Genomic DNA, 20,750 nt, shown 5'->3' with positions numbered 1-20,750 from the left:
GGGAGAAATGTCCGTCAGAGCGTTCTTTTATCGACGGAGTCATGACGTCATCAATCCTTTACACCAACCCCCGCAGGTCACCCACACTTGGCCCAGCTCTCCACCAATGGCCACGTCGCTTCTCTCTCATGCCATTGGTCGGTGGCCTAGACAGATCGACCTGAATCTATATATCACTCCACCCCAAAATTCATAACAGTATGATAGGGAAGACAAAGATGAATTGCAAGTGATTCTACAATCATTTGCATTCCACTAAGACACCATATCCTGACTTATTAGTGAGTGATAAAGTTTGCGTGAAGATATCACTTCAAAAGGACTGGGGAGCAACAGCTACAGGCCTGGGGATATCACGGAAACGATCGTTACCGGTAGCGTGTCGGTAACGTGATAGCAAAAACACGGAACCGAAAGTACGTTTCCCATTGCAGAAAGGCAGTGTAAGGCAAAAAGATGTAGTATTTACCTTCACGTGTGATTTTCAGCTAACTATTTTAGAAGTTGAGTTTTATTTCCAACAAAATTAGGCCGGCAAAGCAGATAGCATGTAGTTTCCTACATTCAGGTTCGCGATATGACTTCCGCTTTGACGGACATGCGCATCGGTCCAAATCACAGACTTCCTTTTCAAAATGGCATCCGTTGCTAAGCGAAAAAACCCCGAAAATGTCGCCTTAAAAACATTACGAAAATGGTCATTCAGCGACGATTTTGAAGCGGATTGCGATGGGGAAGGCTTGGTCACATGTTTCGCTGCAAAGTATGTGCTACTCATTACACAGACAGCATGTCGGTAACGTGATAGCAAAAACACGGAACCGAAAGTATGTTTCCCATCGGTTCCCATAAACTTAAATCACGGAACCGAAAAACGGTTACCGATGAGATCTGAAATCCCCAGGCCTGAGCTAAAGTTATGGCCACTCCAATGTCAACTTAGCGGTCCTATGTTGTGGCATCTGAGGAGTCTGGGAGACAACTGACACACAGGCATAATCTCCGGGTTGATGCTGCATCTCCTACACTGCCAGGTAGGGAGAGGTATGTCTCCATGGATTTGCCTTCAAGCGTGGAAAGTTCAATCAATTTCGACCTCACTTGAGCACCCCAACATGCTACGGGGCTAGTAGCAGTGGTGTAGGTGACAACAAACCTGCAGGAGATGACAGATCACTACGTCACCCATTCATGTCAAAGCGTTTGTGTTGCCTACAGGCGACTGGCAGTTAGCTAGTCCCACTGTCCCACTGGCACTGGCAGTTAGCCAGAGATTCAGGACTTTTCTGAAATGCAGACCCTTGGTGTTCCTCTGAACTGTCCACGGTCTCCAAAGCAAGCACCAACACCTCCAACACCAGAACCCCCCCTGGTGGTGATGCCAATCGCTATTCGCAGATCTGGAAGGCAGCGCAAGCCTTCAGCTTGCTTGAAGGATTACATATATTGTGCCATAGATCCAGTTTGTGTCGACACACACACACACACACACACACACACACACACACACACACACACACACACACACACACACACACACACACACACACACACACACACACACACACACACACACACACTCTGTTAGAGAAAAGATGTGGCACAAAGTGCTAGTTTGTACACACAATTTCCGTGTACACTTTCGTATATGGGATTTTCCAGCATGAGACGTTATTTGGTTGGTAACATGTTGGCTGGCTTGAGACGTGCTCCTTGCTTGACTTGAGACGTGCGTGGCTTCTCCTGCACGAGTTTGAACTTGTTAATAGAACATCCAAGAAGTATCGACATCGCCAGCAGCTTCGTCATGCCATCTTTTTAATTCATGGTGAACTGAAGCAAACAGTACATGAACAAATAATGACAGTTTTTAAACTAGAGGGCCAAGTTAATCATAAATAGTCCTTTACATACAAGGCACAGGAGTTAGAGTATTGGCATTTTGGCTTCCAATGCGAATAACTTAAATGTTTTTATTTCTTCCTCAAATTTGTTCTGATTATCCTTATAGGTTCTGTGCGAAGACCACACGAATCTTCCGGCAGCTTTCTTCCCTCTTGCCAGCAACACACACGTGCTATTCTGTTACTCCGTATATTCGCAAACTGCTCAGTCGTTCACACATGCATGTGGCCACACACCTGTTTTGAAAGTCCTCCAGTAGTACTATAGTATTACCCCAGTATTATGGCTCATACTACTACGAGGAAAATGTCAAGAAAGCTTATTGAAGCAGTAATCAGAAACATATGTAATTACCTCCGCCACGGAAGGTGGAGGGAGGTTATGTTTTCAGCCTTGTCTGTTTGTTTCTTTGTCTGTGAACAAGATATCTCAAAAAGTTGAGGACGGATTCAAACGAAATTTGGCAGAGACGTAGAGTATGTGACAAGGACGAAATGATTAGATTCTGGTGAAGATCTGAATGTGGATTCAGATACGATAATTATTTAATGTTCAAAGTGATTCTTCACTCCAATGAAGTCACTTCACTTCATTCTAATGTTCTAAGTGATAGCAATGTACAAAAGAGCGTGCACAGCTGTAAGGACGAAGGACGGGAACAGTGGTGTGTTTGAGGTGAAGGTGGGAGTGAATCAGGGGTCGGTACTAAGTCCACTACTATTTGTAGTTGTGATGGAGGTGCTGGCTCGGAACGTAAAGGAGGGTTTACCGTGGGAGTTGTTGTATGCAGATGATCTGGTGTTGATTGCAGAAAGTATGGATGGTCTGAAGGAGAAGCTGAACAAGTGGAAGGAATGTATGGAGACAAAAGGTCTGAAGGGGAAGATCAGAAAAACGAAGGTGATGGCAAGTGGTAAAGCATGTGGTGAGGTGGGAAGAACTGGGAAGTGGCCGTGTGCTGTGTGCAGGAAGGGTGTCGGAATGAACTCCATTCAATGTACAATGTGCGCTGAGTGGGTTCATCAAAAATGTAGTGGTTTGAGAGGGTCATTAACCAGTGTGGCAGCTACATTCAAGTGTAAGGTGTGCACAGAGGGAGCTGCAGATGGAGAAAATGTTGAGTTGGATCTTGGAGACGGCGTGAAGCTGGAAGGTGTGAAAACATTTTGTTACCTAGGAGACGTGCTGAATGGAGAAGGTGGATCAGACTCGGCAACGGTTGCTAGAGTGAGATGTGCATGGAAGAAGTTTCGGGAACGGAGTGGCGTGCTGCTGAGGAGGGGAGTGTCGTTGAAGCTGAAGGGAAAGGTGTATGTTGCATGTGTGAGAGGTGTTATGATTTATGGGAGCGAGACATGGGTAATGAACGTAGAGCAGCAACGAAGGCTGGAATGGGTGGAAATGCGAATGGTTCGGTGGATGTGTGGAGTATCGTTGAAAGAGAGGAAGACAAATGATGAATTGCGAAAGATGATGGGAATAGAGCCTGTGATTGATGCTGTGAAGAGGAACAGGTTGAGATGGTTTGGTCATGTGTTGAGGAAGGATGAAAGTGACTGGTTGAGAGGAGTGATGGAAATGAATGTAGAAGGAAGTAGAGGACGGGGAAGACCAAGAAAGGCTTGGCTAAAGATGGCGGAAGAAGAAATGCGGGCAAGGGGGTTAACAAAGAGAGATGCAGAAAATAGGGCAAAATGGAGAAGATTGTCATGGGGACCGCAAGGCTAACCCCCGCTCTTGCAGGGAAAATGGCCTTTAAATGACTGTTGTTGTTGTTTTGTAAGTGATTCTTCACCATTGAGAGATCAGGCAAAAAGCAATGTATACCATGATATTTGCAAAATGGGTTATGGACAAGTTATGACTAAACTTGGTGGACAAGTTATTACTAAACTTGGTGGCCAAGTTTATGACGAAACCTGGTGCAAAAAAATTATGGACTAGTTATGACTAAACTTGGTGGATGAGTTGGTTCGGTGACAAGAACAAGGTGATTACATTTTGGTTCAGGTTGGAATGCAGATCCGGCCTATCAGTGGGATAGAAACCATAAACTGTTCAGCCTGGTGGAGGTATGCGCTGTACTGAGTGCTGGTCCAGTTGAAGCAGTAATCACATATATGTAATTGTTTTAATAAATTAGCCTCTGCACATGGATGTGCCAGTCAATCGGTGTTTGAAAATTAAAATGATATGGAAAAGCAACTATTATTACGTCTGCCACCTTGGTGGATGGAGGTTATCTTTTCACCCGTTTGCTACTTGGCAAAATGTTTTTTGTTTTTTTGCAAGTATGTTGATCACTCCGGTTTGTGTGTTTGTTTGTGTGTTTGTCTGTCTGCTCACTTATACTTGCCTACAGGTCACAATTTTAAACCGATCTTTACAAAACCTCACCAAATGGTGGGGTTCCTGGTCCGACAAAATCCTATATATTTTTGAGGTCAAAATGTCAACATAGGCCAAAGGTCAACCACCTTTTTCAAATTTCTAAAATCCTCAATTTTAATCCGATTGACTTGAAATTTGAAAACGATTTACATATCGGCTAACTGAATTCAACCACCAACTTTTTTTGAGATCAGCTTCGGCCAAAAGGTCAACATAGGCCAAAGGTCAACCACGTTTTTCAAATTTCTAAAATCCTCAATTTTCATCCGATTGACTTGAAATTTGAAAAGGATTTACATATCGGCTAACTGAATTCAACCACCAACCTTTTTGAGATCAGCTTCGGCCAAAAGGTCAACATAGGCCAAAGGTCAACCACTTTTTTTGAATGTCTAAAATCTTCAATTTTCATCCGATTGACTTGAATTTTGAAATGGATTTACATATCAGCTTACTGAATTCAACCACCAACTATTTTTGATATCAACTTAGGTCATAAGGTCAACATAAGCCAAAGGTCAACCGCTTTTTTCAAACTTCTAAAATCCTCAATTTTCATCCGATTGACTTGAAATCTGAATAGGATGTGCATATCAGCTTACTGAAACCAACCAGCAACTATTTTTGAGGTCAACATAGGCCAAAAGGTCAACATCGGCCAAATTTCTAAAATTGTCAATTTTCATCAGATTAACTTAAACTGTGAGGATGATTTGCATATCAGGTCACTGAATTCAACCACTAATTATTTTTGAGGTCAAAAGAATGCTCTACTGAGCACCATTCTACTTTGTTCTGTTTTGCCAAGTGTCGCTCTATGAGTGATTTTTCATCTGTATGTCTGTCTGTCTGTCTGTCTGTGAACAGAATATCTCAAATAGTTGTGGACAGATTCATTGCGAAATTTGGTGGAGAGGTTGGGCTGTGACAATGACGAAGTGATTAGATTTTGGTGAAGATTTGAATCCAGATCCGACATTTTTTTTTACTTCTTCAAATGATTTTTCACCACGGAGTGTTAGGGCCAAATACGATCTTTCAAAAAGTTGTGGAAGACTTATGACAAAACTTGGTGGATGAGTTGTTTTGGGGACAATAACAAGCCGATTCGAATCCAGATCCGGCCTATCAGTATCAGTGAGATACAAAATATAAACTTTTCAGCCTGGTGCTAGTTTTAATAATAATACGGTATAATTATATTGTAGCGGTTACCGCTGGATGCACACAATCGCCTTGCACCGGCCAGAACACGGCCAGACGCGCCTCTCCCGGGCATGCCCGGACTCACTGTTCCCGGGCACGCCCGAACCTCCCGGGCACGCCCGGTCTCGTCTTTCCCGGGCATGCCCGCTCTCGCCTTTCCAGGGCTCGCCCAGAGCGTCCGGGCATGCCCGCTATCGCCTTTTCAGGGCTCGCCCAGAGCGTCCGGGCATGCCCGCTATCGCCTTTCCAGGGCTCGCCCAGAGCGTCCGGGCATGCCCGCTATCGCCTTTCCAGGGCTCGCCCAGAGCGCCCGGGCACGCCCAGCCTCGACTTGCCAGGCCGCAGCCAAACACGCCCGGGCAGGTCCAGACTCGCCTTTCCAAGGCTCGCCCTTGACACCCGGGCATGCCCGGTATAGCTTTTGCCGGGCAAACTTCCCGACATAAATGTGTATATATATTGCTGCCCGATAAACGGGCTTGTCAGAATACCTGAGCTGTTTTGTTTCAATAAAGCAACTCGGACGAATTCCGTCTTTGGTCGCGTCAATTCTTTCGACTCGCGTTGGAGCGCAGTTCCTTCATTGGTGACCTACCGACATGGATACGGCAGTGACGCTTAAACTGCCTACCTTCTGGGAGGCTCACGCGGCTGTTTGGTTCGCTCAGGCGGACTCTCAGTTCGCCCTGCGAGGCATCACCGCGGACGACACCCGCTTCCACCATGTTGTGGCGGCGCTCGGTTCCGCCACCGCGGCCCGCGCCTTGAGCCTCCTCGAGCACCCGCCGGCTGCTGACAAATACGACGCGCTGAAGACACTCCTCCTCGACGCTTTCGCCTTCACCGGCAGCACGCGCACGGCGCCTGCTCGCTCTGCCCGACCTCGGCGACACGCGCCCGTCCGAGCGCATGGACTATATGCTCTCGTTGCTCGGTGAGCACTCTCCGGATTTTCTGTTCCGCGAGCTGTTCCTTCGCCAGCTGCCTCACCCGGTACGCCTCGCCCTGGCTGGCACGTTGATCACGGATTCCCGCGCCCTTGCCAGGGAAGCCGATAAGATCTCCTCGGCGGGCCAGCATATCGGCGCGGTTACCTGGAGCCCGCCGCCGTCCGAGGCGACGCCCACGACGCCCGAGCGCCCTGCGCGGTTGGAGGCCGAACTGCCGGTGCAACTGGCGGCCGCCACGCCGCACCGCCTGCTTCCGACACGACGGCCGGGGCCTCCACCTGACCGTGCATGGTGTTATTACCACGCCAGGTTCGGACACAAGGCTCGGACGTGCCGGCCCCCGTGCACTTTCGGCAGGTTGGGAAACGGCCGGGCCGGCGTTCATTCCCAGCCATGAGCGCCGGCCACTCGGGCAACTTGCTGTTTATTCGGGACAAAGCGTCTGGGCGGCGTTTCCTGTGTGACACCGGCGCCCAACTGAGCGTCATACCCGCCTCCGAGCAGGACAGGCGGGACGCCGTTTGCGGCCCCTCTTTGGTCGCTGCTAATGGCTCGGCCATACGCACTTTCGGCCCACGCGTCGTCACCCTCTGCTTCGGCAGCCAGCGTTTTCAATGGACTTTTGTGACCGCCTGCGTCCCCATGGCTTTGCTGGGCGCCGACTTCCTCTGCGCGCACGGGCTGCTGGTCGACGTCAAACGTCGTCGCCTTGTCAACGCCGAGACCTTCAGCTCCCTGGCGTGCACGATGAGCAGCTCCGCGCCGACCGAACTGGCGTGCGCCCTCCCGGCAGCGAACGAGTTCGCTCGCCTGCTCGCGGAATTCCCGGCCCTCACGCGGCCGACGTTTTCGGTCGTCGCGGTGCGGCACGGGATCGAGCACCACATACCCACTACGGGCCCGCCGGTCTACGCCAGGGCCCGCCGCCTCGACCCGGCCAAGCTCGCCGTGGCGAAGGCCGAGTTCGACGCGTTGGAGCACCTCGGCATCGTGCGGCGCTCCGATAGCGCGTGGGCCTCGCCACTGCACATCGTGCCAAAGCCGGGGGGTGGATGGCGCCCGTGTGGCGACTACCGCCGTCTCAACGACGCTACCACCCCTGACAGGTACCCGATCCCGCATATTCAGGACTTTTCCGCCCGTTTGGCGGGACGGGTCATCTTTTCGAAAATTGACCTGATACGGGGCTACCACCAGGTACCTGTCCGGGCGGCCGACGTCCCGAAGACGGCCGTCATCACGCCGTTCGGCCTGTTCGATTTTTTGCGGATGCCGTTTGGCCTCAAGAACGCGGCCCAGGCGTTCCAGCGCTTGATGGACGGCGTGCTGCGTGACCTGCCGTTTCTTTTCGTCTATCTGGACGATATCCTCGTCGCCAGCACGTCCCGCGCCGAGCACCTCCTCCACCTCCGAACACTGTTCGGTCGCCTCAGCGAGCACGGCTTAATTGTCAACCCGGTCAAATGCCACTTCGGCGCGACGACCGTTGACTTTTTGGGCCACCGCATCACCAAGACCGGGGCCGTGCCGCTGCCGACCAAGGTCGAGGCCATCACCACGTTCCCGCATCCCCGTTCCATCAAGGCCCTCCAAGAGTTCCTCGGCATGGTGAATTTTTATCACCGATTCGTGCCCCGCGCTGCTCAGCTCATGCGGCCCCTTTACGAGGCCCTCCGGGGCAAGCCGGCCAAGCATGACATTGTTTGGTCCGCGGCCATGGACGCGGCCTTCGCCAGCGCCAAACGGGCCCTCGCCGACGCAACGCTGCTGGCTCACCCGGTGCTCAACGCGCCCATTGCCCTCACTACGGACGCCTCCAACTACGCGGTGGGCGCCGTCCATGAGCAATGGGTGGACGGGGTTTGGCAGCCACTCGCTTTTTTCAGCCGGCAACTCCGGCCGAACGAGTTAAACTACAGCACGTTCGACCGCGAGCTGCTCGGGCTATTCCTGGCCGTTCGCCATTTCCGACACCTCCTGGAGGGCCGCCCGTTCACGGCTTTCGTCGACCACAAGCCGTTGGTCTACGCAATGGCTAAGGTCACGGAGCCGTGGTCGGCCCGCCAGCAGCGCCACCTCTCCGCCATGTCGGAGTTCACCACGGACATCCGGCACGTCGCCAGCAAAGACAACGCCGTGGCCGACTGTCTTTCTCGGGCCAGCGCGAACGCGGTCCACCTTGGCGTGGACTTCGCGCTCATGGCGGCCGACCAGACCACCGACGCCTCGGTGCAGGCACTCCGTGCGGCGGACACGGGCCTCCGCCTGGCCGACATTCCCTTCGCGGGCACCGTCCTGCTCTGCGACGTCTCCCAGGGCCAGCCTCGCCCCATCGTGCCCGTTTCCTGGCAGCACCGCATCTTCGCCTCCATCCACGGCCTTTCTCACCCGGGCCGGAAAGCTTTTCAGAAGCTGGTGTCGGCGCGTTTTGTCTGGCACGGCCTTCGACGAAACATCCGCGACTGGGCCAACGCCTGCACGGCCTGCCAGCGGGTCAAGGTCCACCGCCACACCCAGGCCCCGCTGGCACCTTTCGCCGTGCCTGAACGGCGTTTCGACCACGTCCACGTGGACCTGGTGGGTCCCCTGCCCCCCTCGCGGGGGTTCACCCACCTGCTCACCATGGTGGACAGGACCACCAGGTGGCCGGAGGCTGTGCCCCTCGCCTCCACCACCACCGACGTGGCGCAGGCGTTCATCGCCACCTGGGTCGCGCGCTTCGGCGCACCAGCGGACATCTCGTCCGACCGCGGCCCACAGTTCACGTCTGAGCTTTGGGGCGCGGTCGCCCTTTCGTTGGGGGTCACGCTGCACCGCACCACGGCCTACCACCCCCAAGCCAACGGGTTGTGCGAGCGGTTTCACCGCTCCATGAAGGCCGCACTCATGGCCGGCCTTCAGGACGACGGTTGGGCCGACCGGCTGCTGTGGGTCCTTTTGGGCCTTCGCACGGCCCCCAAGGAAGACCTCCAGGCGTCCGCCGCCGAGCTCGTCTACGGCCAGCCGCTCCGCGTCCCGGGCGAATTCGTGCCCGACGCTACCAGTCGCTGGTCCGCCACTCGCCAGCGCTCGGACCTCCAGGAGGCCGCCCGACGATTTGCCCCCGTGCCGACGTCCCGCCATGGTGGCCCCCAGTCCTACGTCCCCCCGGCGCTTCGCACAGCGGAGTACGTCTTTGTGCGTCATGACGCGCACCGGGGGCCACTCCGGCCGCCGTACAAGTCTTCTCCGGGCGACAAGTCTTTCATCGTCGACTTCGGCGGCCGGCCGGACCGGATTTCTGTGGACCGCCTCAAACCGGCGCACATGGACGTCGACCGACCACCACGGTTGGCCCTTCCTCCGCGGCGAGGCCGCCCCCCGTCCACAGTTCCCCCCGCTCGACCACCCACCACCATGTCGGACCCCTCCCCACGACCCTCCAGGGGTCGCTTCGGCCGGGTCATCCGGACCCCCCTTAAATTGACCCTGCCGGTGCAGGTCGATTCTGGAGGGGCGTGTGTAGCGGTTACCGCTGGATGCACACAATCGCCTTGCACCGGCCAGAACACGACCAGACGCGCCTCTCCCGGGCATGCCCGGACTCACTGTTCCCGGGCACGCCCGAACCTCCCGGGCACGCCCGGTCTCGTCTTTCCCGGGCATGCCCGCTCTCGCCTTTCCAGGGCTCGCCCAGAGCGTCCGGGCATGCCCGCTATCGCCTTTTCAAGGCTCGCCCAGAGCGTCCGGGCATGCCCGCTATCGCCTTTCCAGGGCTCGCCCAGAGCGTCCGGGCATGCCCGCTATCGCCTTTCCAGGGCTCGCCCAGAGCGCCCGGGCACGCCCAGCCTCGACTTGCCAGGCCGCAGCCAAACACGCCCGGGCAGGTCCAGACTCGCCTTTCCAAGGCTCGCCCTTGACACCCGGGCATGCCCGGTATAGCTTTTGCCGGGCAAACTTCCCGACATAAATGTGTATATATATTGCTGCCCGATAAACGGGCTTGTCAGAATACCTGAGCTGTTTTGTTTCAATAAAGCAACTCGGACGAATTCCGTCTTTGGTCGCGTCAATTCTTTCGACTCGCGTTGGAGCGCAGTTCCTTCAATATTATATTTATAGTATTGTACTGTACTTGAAATCGTGCACGTCCACACAAACTGCACGTTGTAACGTTAGGAATTATACCCACTCCCACACCCCGCAAACCCTCCACAATCCCCATTTTCGGTCCCAGGTCTTGCTCTCACAGCAAACCAAAATGAAAGCGTCATTTGCCGGCAGATAAGCACAGACGGGCATGGAGGGTCGACTGACTGACCGTTGGCCGCACGCTGTTGTCCTGGACCGCAGGGACGGCAAGCAAATTCCGTGCTGCTGAAAAACTCCTGCGGGCCGCAGTCCCCAGGCCGTTCCAGGGGCAGCCAATACTGCTGCGTATCCACGAGCGATGGCCAGAGGAGCGGGAGTAAAAGTGCCCAAAGATACATTTCGTCTTCGAACACGAGCATCGTCATTTATAAACGTTACCAAGACTACACGGAGTCTTCTTCCTCGAATTATGCTTCTTCTTCCTCATCTTACCCCGCACTGTTAATAACGTTGTTTTTTGGTAATCCAGGTTTATAATATACCTCTTTGTTTCCTTTTTACTCAAGTTTAAAGCTCAAGTAGGAAAAGCTCTTTACCGATATTGAAAGTTGGCTGAACGTGTGGGGCTGAGGGAATGGGAGGGAGAAATTATGAAAGTTTGGATTAGAATGTTGTTGCATCATATTCAAGTAATTAGTAAATCAAGCTGGTAAGATTTGTGCACTCTCGTCTGTGATCAGCTGCTCAGGCCTAATGCCTCGGTTAGCGAGCATCCGAGGGACTGTGCACCATGTGATGTATAACGCCGCCTTCCCTGCCCTATAAATCCGCATTTTATATGGGGTTAGAGCAGTGCCGGAAACCCAAACTGCACAGATCAAACTAAAGGTAAGTTCGGGACCGCCGAGCTCCCCTGTCAGATTAATAAAGCATGTTTAGAGATACATTGAGAAGAGTGTGAACTTTTAAATGAAAGACACACGCATTTGAAACGATGAAACAAAACTAGAAAGCATCTGAAAATGCAAAGCTCGTCACTGTCCGTTTGAATGCTGAAAATTGCTGATGTCTTCTTCTTCCGTATGCTAAAAATACTGAAAAAAAAAATACAGTATGAAAATTGATGCTTTTATGCAGCCTTTTTTGATTGGTGAACCAATTCAGTGACCCAATATACTAATTCTTAAAATTTTAGGTCAATTGGATGAAACTTTATGATTCTATTTGACGCTAACCTTTGACCTTTTGACCAAATTATTAATTTGTCTTCTCCATATTATTATAATAAAGATTTGTTGAAAATTTGATGAGAAAACTCAAATGGTAAAAATGCAATGGCTTGGAAACACACACACACACACACACACATAGACACACACACACATAGATAGACACACACACGCATAGACACACACACACACACACATAGACACATAGACACACACACACACAAGTGATTGCAAAACCCGTCTCCTGCTATGCTTGGGGTGGGCAAATGACAGTAACTTCATTAAGGGGAATTGATTTATCAAAACAATGTTTAAGGGCCATGTCAGTATAGTACGCATAGGTGTCTACGTCCCTCACCAAAGGCGGAACGGAAGCGACAACACATACGTGATACGTACCAATAACAAGAACATGGAGTCAGCAGCTCACCTGGCTTGATCGGCATTTCCTTCCTGAAGGTTGATGGAGCTGCATTGCGTTTCCGATTAATGGACTCAGTTTGGTTTCACTGATCAGCACATACACGCGCCATTGTTTACGAATGAAAATTTCTACCGAAAGAAGGAGCAAACCGATCACAGCGATTGAATGATGGCGGCGACCTGCAGATTACGTACACGAGGTAACATCGACTTTACGGCCCAACACGGCTGCCTCGACGCTTTCGATGGTGAGTTCGTACTTTCGTCATTGTCGTCGTTAATTTTTTCATTCATAACTGTTTCCACAACGGCTGCGTACCTTTGATTAATGTCTGTTTGAATCTCGAGTGTCAGTCATCCTGGTGTTTCACATGCAGGTGTGTTATTCTGTGGGGATGAAGCCCCGTACCGTAGAGACGCATTGCTCCCACCTTTACTTCAACCACTCTGTGAAATGATAGGTATGTGTGTTCCATTAAAGGTATTTTGTTGGCAGATTCTGATTTGGAAGCTGGAGATTGTGAGCAGCAAGGTGCCGACATGGTCGAGTCACAAGACTTTGAGTATACCATCTCAAATCAACTGCTGCTCGTCACACTGCTGGAACACCTGTGTTGCTTGTACGAGAGTAATCCACAACGCTCTCGCCACCTCTTTCTTGGTACTTGTACACATTTCGTTTGGATTTCGAAAAAAAATTAATGTGATGCAATGTTGTGGACTACTGGGTTTGTTGTGTGTTTGAATTTTGTATTTACCATGTTATTTTTTACAGGTGATTGGCTGACAGGTGCAGAGGTAGTCCAGTTTCCCTTTGGCTGTCTGGTCTGGGTTTTATTCTTGACTCGATTACAAACTGTCAGATTTGAGTTTCTCGGGTCGCTGTTTATAATCACATGGTTGACCGTTCCTTAGATATTCATTGAGCTTGGGTGTCCCATCTGTTTACATAAGTTGGTGGACTTTAAAGATTCCACTGTCTTTTGTGAAGAGGAAGAGTCGGTGAGTTATCTCGGGCAGCCTGAACCAATTACAATGTCCTGCGATGCGCAGCTCCAGTTCATGAAAGACTTGGAGCCAAACTTTCCACACAGAAAGGATGGGATTAGTTGTAGCTGTTGAAGAAATCAGAGTCTCTCTGCTGATCTGGAAATAGACTCTGGTCTGATAAATGGAACATGTCCTTCAATGTTGGAAAATGTCACGGTCTCACGCAAACCCACCGGAATGGTCGTCCAACGAATCCACCTGTCTATTTCGTTGGTCATCCACTCCCACTGTGAAAGAGGTTCATTCTCTTGAACTACTAGGCCTCATCATCAGCCCTGACCCCCTCATCATCAGCCCTGACCCCCTCATCATCAGCCCTGACCCCCTCATCATCAGCCCTGACCCCCTCATCATCAGCCCTGACCCCCTCATCATCAGCCCTGACCACCTCATCATCAGCCCTGACCCCCTCATCAGCCCTGACCCCCCTCATCAGCCCTGACCTCCTCAGCCCTGACCTCATCATCAGCCCTGACCTCATCATCAGCCCTGACCTCTAGCACCAGGAAGTGGGGGAAGGGATGGATCCTGCAACCCTCCACATTTTTTTTTCTTCCCCCCCCCCCCCCCCCACCCCACCTTCACCACCATATATTTTCGCAGAAATTATTTTTGTCGTGCTGAGCTTCCATGACTTTTCATGCCTCCGCCCCCAAAGGTGGCCGGAGGCATTATGTTTTCCCGTTGTCTGGCCATACGTCCGTCTGTACGGGCTAAACCTCGTTTTTCTCAGCAACCACATGTCCGATTAAGACGAAACTTTCAGGGTAGGAGTGACACCCATGGAGAATGTTTTTATGATAATTGTGATGCCATAGGTCACGTGGTATGGCAGCCATCTTGGATTAAACGCTAATAATAAAAAAATTATTTCTCGGAAACCGCTGAATGGAAAAATTTGAAACCTGGCACATTTTCATGTGCTTCCAATGGGGAACAAAAGCATGATAATGATATCATAGGTGAAGTGGTATACCAGCAAAAAATGTTTTAATCGAATTCCTTATCCTAAAAATCTGAAATTGCATTCACATGATCCATGACCCATTTGTATTGAAATATTAAATTTATGACATCATAGGTCACATGGTTTGGCAGCCATATTGGATTTTACTGAAAACCATAAAAACACATCTTCTCCCAAACCACCAAATCGATTGAGTCGAAACTTTATGTGTGTCATTGACTAGGCATGGCGATGAAAAGATTATCACGAAAACATCATTGGTCACGTGGTGTGACAGCCATATTGGATTGAAGGAAAATATTAAATAATTATATCTCTGAAACCGCTTACCCTATCGATGCAAATTTTTACAAACATCATTTAACACCACTGTTGCATATAGTTTGAAAATGATGATGTCGTAGGTCACGTGGTTTGGCAGCCATCTTGGATACAAAAACGAACCTTATATCCGATCAACACAAAACTTCACAAATGTGGTCCCTGACACATGCATATTATGCAGAGTGTACATTTTTAAAGGTCATATGTCACGTGGTGTGGCAGCCATATTATTTTGAAAGCCGATATTTAAAAAATTCCTTTTTCTGAAACCGCTTCACCGATCGATGTGAAAATGTGATACTTGAAAACAGCCGAAGGAATTTAAATCAAACTTGTTTATTTTTAGGACCGTGAATAAGGGCATCTACCGGTTGTGGGACTATGCGGAGGCATATTGGCGACATAGTCGCATTGTTCAAGTTTTGTTCATGTCTTACGCACGTTTTGATACAAATTTTATAAAAGTCAGACCAATGGTTGCCGTACAGTGCGCAAATTGTCAGCACTACGCGCCATAAACCTGGTATTTTTCCATTTGCTTTACACAGCTCACATATTTTTCCATAGGTAATTATGTGCTGCATTTCATGTTTCTGTTTGTCACAATCATACTTTCTCTATATCGTTATGTAATGCTCCTCTACATGCCCCAGTGTTAGTTTTCATGGTCATCAAGTCAAGGTCACATTAGGTCAAGGTCATCAGAAAATTCCCTCCACTAAAAATGTGGCACGTATCTCACCATCTGTAACATGTGACTTTGCCTAAAGTACATTCAAACTAGAAAATGTGCAAAATTTGCATATACAGCATATTAATATGTAGTGAGCTAATAACGAAAGAAGTCCTGAGTTCACCATAGTCTTAGGGATATTTTGGGGCCGTTTGGTTCAAATTCTTCCAAAAGCACCAAATTTGGCCCAGATGTTGCCCATGCCATACTCTTTCGATTTTTTATGGGCGCCCCCCCACCCCCCGGGGGCCCCATATTGGCGAAATACTAAATGGCCGCCACCCGGATTAGAGGAAAATCAGTTAAATAACCAAAAGGGTTGGAATCATGTATGATACCACTTTTCAGGGGTTTTCGAGGTCGAGGAATCCAATTATGATGTTATTTTGATGATTCGAGGTCAAGGTCAACCCTCAAGGTCATCTTAAAGGTCATTTTTGAGTCAAACGATGGTTTTTGAGTTTTTTTGTCAAGATTTACGCGAAGTTCACCATTTTATGTTTCTGGGTTGGGTAATCGAACTCTGACCTTATTTTTGACAATTAGAGGAAATATTTACATGTCTATTTCCTAATTTTCAGGCATATGCAGTTCATCAGTCTAATTACAAAGGTACGGATTTTGATGTTTTATGAACTGTATGCCATATCCTTGTTTAATTTTTGTGCGATCATGATCCGGGTTCATGTATACATGATTGTATACATGATTGTATACGTCATAAATATGACGTCATAGGTCATGTGACCTGGCGGCCATATTGGATTTTATGAAAACCTTAAAAATGGATCCCTGCCTTCATTTTTCGATCGATTCATTTTGAACTTTGACCACTTATAGTACGCCATGTGATTGGATGCATATCCTAATTATGACGTCATAGGTCAGGTGACATGGCGGGATGGACCGGTATGGTCCCCGGATCATACCGCCCTTGGCGCCCGTCAAAAATCCAAAGAGTATGGCATGGGCAACATCTGTGCCAAATTTGATGCTTTTGGAAGAATTTGAACCAAAATATCCCTAAGGGCCCTGACTACCATGACTAAACTTCACAGACATGTCACCTTGACATAATTTACATGTGTGCCAAATTTGGTGTTATTTCGTGACTTTACAGCTGAGCTCCACCCCCCCCCCCCACCAACCCCCCTCCACCAACCCCCCTCCACCATCCCCCCTTCCACCTCCAGCTTTGAGAAGGTCCAAAATAACCTGGCATGATTCGGGATTAGGGATAAGGGACACTGTACTATAAAGGGTGGAGACTTGTAATACACTCTCCCACCTGGAGCGATGCTACATGATACACATTTACATAGATAATTTGTGTCACACTGTTACGTGGTCCTCCCGGTGACTACCTAGTCTCGGTGACCCCCGAACCGTGAGAGGAACTCCGCCAGAAAGATCTATTATTTATGCGCTTTCGTAACGCAATCAATATGAATTCCAGTCAATAAGAAACCCCACACCAAGGATCCGGAATAATCAATGATATATTCCCCGAGCAATCAACAACCATCAACAATCAACAATCAATATTACAAAGATGGCCATCTTATATATGTGTCCCCTTTCCCCACTCACGACCCCTTTTGGTCACTGTCCCTCACAATGTCTCTGGGCCCCTCCAGACCAAGGTGTAGGTCGGCTTCTCCGCACACGGGCGGTTGAACGAACCCCTGGCTGACGTGCTCCCAAACGTGCACGTCACGTACCGGGAACAACGGCTGCAGCGCACACCTCCTTGCCAAGCAAAGCGGGCAAAGCAACGCGCGGCTTGCCCAGCGCGCGAGGCCCAAGGTGCGACCCGTACGCGTCCTTGTAGACGGTGAGGCGAACTGTGCCGGACGCTTGGTTCCGTGCACGAACCCACGGCAACTTGACGTGTAAAGGGGTAATTACCCCGCGCAGGTAACTCCTTTCGCCAGACGGGCTTTCAAACGCAGCGTCCCCCCTCGCTGCTCAATATCGATACTGCTCACGTCGGAGCTCGGCGTGGAAGAGGAAGAAGATCGCCGCCTCTCCCGGACCTCGTGTCTTTTCTTCTTCCGTTTCCGGTCTCCTTTTCCCCAGAAGGGCTCCTGACCCTTTAATCACAACAACCTTTAATCGACTACACATTAATAAGCAAAGACCTGAATAGTAATTCACATAAATCCGTAACACTCCCCCCCTTCAAGAAAGAAAGTTTGAACCCAGCGAAAACTTTCTTTGCCGGCCAACTTGGATAAACAAACCAGATAACTCACCCCCCCCCCCCCCCAAATCATCAGTTCCCCCCGGGCACAGTTATCACTTAAAAATAAAGCAACAAAATTTCACACAATCCCCTAGATTAATTCCCTCTGGACCAAGCGTCAACCACTTCTAGTTTCTCTTGAATGACGGTTAAGAGGTGGTGACCAAAGCCCCCAAATTTAAACCTCTCGCTAGCACTTTTTCGGGAGGCCCAGCTGAGTATTCCCTACATGGACGCCTTAAGGAATGTGGAGTTCACGGTTAGTCCGGGGAGGAAAGTTCATTACATGGACGCCTTTAAGAACGTGGAGTTCACGGTTAGTCCGTGCAGGAAAGTTCACTACCTGGACGCCTTTAAGAACGTGGCGTTCACGGTTGGTCCGTGTAGGAGCCCCGGCTCGGCGGCTCCCCCGTATATAGTGCTTCAACTTCTCCAGACTCCTAACAGTTACGGTGGGACCCCTCGTCCCAGCCGTTACCTGACTGGCGGTCTCCTTCTCGGCCAGTGCTCTGACGTTCATTCTTTCGGGAGGTGCCTTAACTCTGGGAGCCTCCATAGTAATATCGGCTGCTGCCAACCCCAAAACTACTGCCAAGTTGTCCTCTTCTGTAGACCTCTCGACGCCTACGAAATGCCTTCCCTACTGTTATGGTCCGACCCTCCAAATCCTTACCATTCCAATTCTTCTCTGCCTCTCTGGCGTCTCTTGTGCTTGCAAACGTGACAAAGCCGAACCCTCTTGACCGTTGCGTTTCCCTGTCTTTTACCACCCGCACTTCCACCAGCGGCCCATATCTGTTGAAGACAGAGGTCAGAACTTCTTCCTCTGTGTTGAAGTTCAGTCCCCCTACAAATAACTTGGAACTTTTGTCGCCATCCCGAGCGGGGGTGGTGTTATTTCCCCTGCGGGGCTCTTTACCCACCCTCGGGTTACCATAAATTTGCCCCCCGGCCAAATCATTCCCGATAATCACAGATACTCCCTCTACAGGAAGCGTGGCTTGTAAACCGACGGTGGCCGGTCCTGACACCAAATCGGATTCCAAATGGATGACATGAAGTGTGGCACTAACACAGCCACCGATCCCTTGTAACCGAACACTATCACCAGTTGCGGTACTCTTTGACAATGGCAAAATGCCTTCAAGAATTAAGGATTGATGGGCTCCTGTGTCCCTCAAAACCCTAACCGGTCTTGGGTTAGTCAAGTCTCCCTTGAGTGAGACAAACCCCTCATAAATAAATGGTTGGTAACTCTTCTGTGGGCGATTTCTTACGCTTGCCATCGCATTCGGAGTGGTAATAGTCGGACTCCGCTCTGGGTTTTCCCTTTTCATGAGGTAACAACTGGACATCAAGTGTCCAGGTTTTTTGCAAAAGGCGCAAGTCGGCCCGGAGGAAAAACTCGTGGTCTGCCTCGGGCCCCCCGAAAAATAAGTTTGTCTTGGGCCCGTAGCCCCCTGATTTCGAACAGTTCGGGTATCAGCGTTGTCCCCATAATCATCTCGAGGCCGCCGCCATGTATTGTCGTTCTCCGCACCTGCTGTTCCACACCTCCCCTGCGGAGATCTAGGCGAGGAGTTAGGTTCGTGGACCCCTATCCGGTGTGTTAAGGCATAATCATCTGCCATGGTGGCTGCGTCCCACAACTTCGGTACTTTCTTTTCCTGCAGGTACACTTTGATGTCCTCGTGGACACACTGTTGAAATTCCTCCACCAGCATCAGGTCACGCAATGCTTTGAAGTCGTTCCCGACTCCTTTTGACTCACACCACCGATCAAACATATTTTCTTTCACTCTAGCAAACTCCACATGGGTCTCACTCTCCCTCTTCCTGGCATTCCTGAATTTTTGCCGGTAAGCTTCCGGAACCAACTCATAGGCTTTGAGGATGTGCTTCTTCAATACCTCATAATCTGCACATTGGTCCATTGGTAGCGCCGAATAAATCTCTTGAGCTTTACCCACCAGCACACTTTGCACTAGTATGGTCCAGGCCTCCTCCGGCCAGTTTAACTGTCGAGCCACTTTTTTCAAAGTGTGGAAAAAATTGAGTGACTTCCTTTTCACTGAAGGGTGGAACCAGCCTCACATGTCTGCCCACCTCCCAGGTGTTCTGGCTAGGTGTCGACCCCATCAGCAAGGGTGGTACCTCTCCCCGTTCTCTCATTAAATCCAGCTCCTTGAATTTAATCTCTTGCTGAAGCGCCAGATCACGTTCCTTCAACTCCCTTTCGGCTTTTCTCTCCTCTGCTTCGAGTTCCCTGGCAGCTCTCCTCTCCTCTGCTTTTCTCCCTTCTAACCTTTCCTGGAGTTCTCGTTCCACTCTCCTTTCCTCTGCTTGTTTCTCTTCTCTCCTCTCTTCTGCTTTCCTTTCTTCTTCTGCTCTTTCCTTTTCTGCTTTCCTTTCTTCTTCTGCTCTTTCCTTTTCTGCTTTCCTTTCTTCTTCTTTTAACCTTTCCTGGAGTTCTCGTTCCACTCTCCTTTCCTCTGCTTGTTTCTCTTCTCTCCTCTCTTCTGCTTTCCTTTCCTCTTCTGCTCTTTCCTTTTCTGCTTTCCTTTCTTCTTCTTTGATCCGTTCCTGGCTCCGTAATTGCAACTCCAGTTTCCGGAGCTCAACGTCTTCTGGTTCTTCGGGTAGCCACTCCCAGGCTAACTCATCCCATGTTCCTAATCCCACCATAGATTGTATCACCGTGGTCTGCAACTCTGCCTTCCTCAAATTAGTTCGGACCTCCAAGTTAAAATGTTTGGCCAATTTCAAGAGGTCCGACTTTAGTAACGCTCGGAACTGTGCCTCACTCGGGGTTACCGCAAAGTTCTGTGCCACAAACGCCATGGTGCCTATCGTTAACACCTGTTAACCTTCACCCAAGACTTTACCCCCAATTTCCCAAAAATTTACCAATTAATACTTAATTAATAAATTTTAATTAATAAAAATATTATTTTATTATTTTATACAATTTTAGATCCCGGACGTAGACCCAATTGCGAATCCGCAAATCGTAATTTGGACGAGCCCCCAATTCTGTTACGTGGTCCTCCCGGTGACTATCTGGTCTCGGTGACCCCCGGACCGTGAGAGGAACTCCGCCAGAAAGATCTATTATTTATGCGCTTTCGTAACGCAATCAATATGAATTCCAGTCAATAAGAAACCCCACACCAAGGATCCGGAATAATCAATGATATATTCCCCGAGCAATCAACAACCATCAACAATCAACAATCAATATTACAAAGATGGCCAT

General features: G+C 49.9%; 3 protein-coding genes across 15 annotated transcripts in view; 1 reads left to right on the top strand and 2 right to left on the bottom strand.

Moving 5' to 3' along the window:
• TMEM67 (transmembrane protein 67) overlaps positions 1–11,023 on the bottom strand; it is a 125,808-nt gene extending 114,785 nt beyond the window's left edge. Inside the window, exon 1 of the mRNA XM_078773451.1 lies at positions 10,753–11,023. Coding sequence (XP_078629577.1) covers positions 10,753–10,948 — 196 coding nt within the window. The 5' untranslated portion in view covers positions 10,949–11,023. The remainder of the gene's footprint in view (positions 1–10,752) is intronic.
• Positions 11,024–12,108: 1,085 nt separating this feature from the next.
• EIF2AK1 (eukaryotic translation initiation factor 2 alpha kinase 1) overlaps positions 12,109–20,750 on the top strand; it is a 91,700-nt gene continuing 83,058 nt past the window's right edge. For 7 of the 13 annotated variants that reach the window (XR_013622698.1, XM_078773446.1, XM_068107925.2 and 4 more), the window contains exons 1-2: positions 12,129–12,423; positions 12,672–12,836. Coding sequence is in view for 12 of the 13 variants with exons in the window: in XM_078773446.1 (XP_078629572.1) it covers positions 12,342–12,423; positions 12,672–12,836 (247 nt within the window). In the remaining variant the exon portion in view is untranslated. Of the gene's footprint in view, positions 12,424–12,671; positions 12,837–20,750 lie in introns of all 13 variants that reach the window. The other 6 variants (XM_078773449.1, XM_078773445.1, XM_068107923.2 and 3 more) reach the window with 5 other exon arrangements.
• LOC144891059 (uncharacterized) lies at positions 18,786–20,526 on the bottom strand. The gene has a single exon (XM_078773450.1). It carries the CDS (start codon positions 20,333–20,335, stop codon positions 19,457–19,459), a length of 879 nt encoding a protein of 292 aa, XP_078629576.1. The 5' UTR covers positions 20,336–20,526; the 3' UTR covers positions 18,786–19,456.

Source organism: Myxine glutinosa, chromosome 2, assembly GCF_964187855.1.
Source record: "Myxine glutinosa chromosome 2, kmMyxGlut1.1, whole genome shotgun sequence".
Taxonomy (NCBI): domain Eukaryota; kingdom Metazoa; phylum Chordata; class Myxini; order Myxiniformes; family Myxinidae; genus Myxine; species Myxine glutinosa.
The sequence above is the reverse complement of the archived record's forward strand: the minus strand, read 5'-3'. Positions and strand labels throughout refer to the sequence as shown.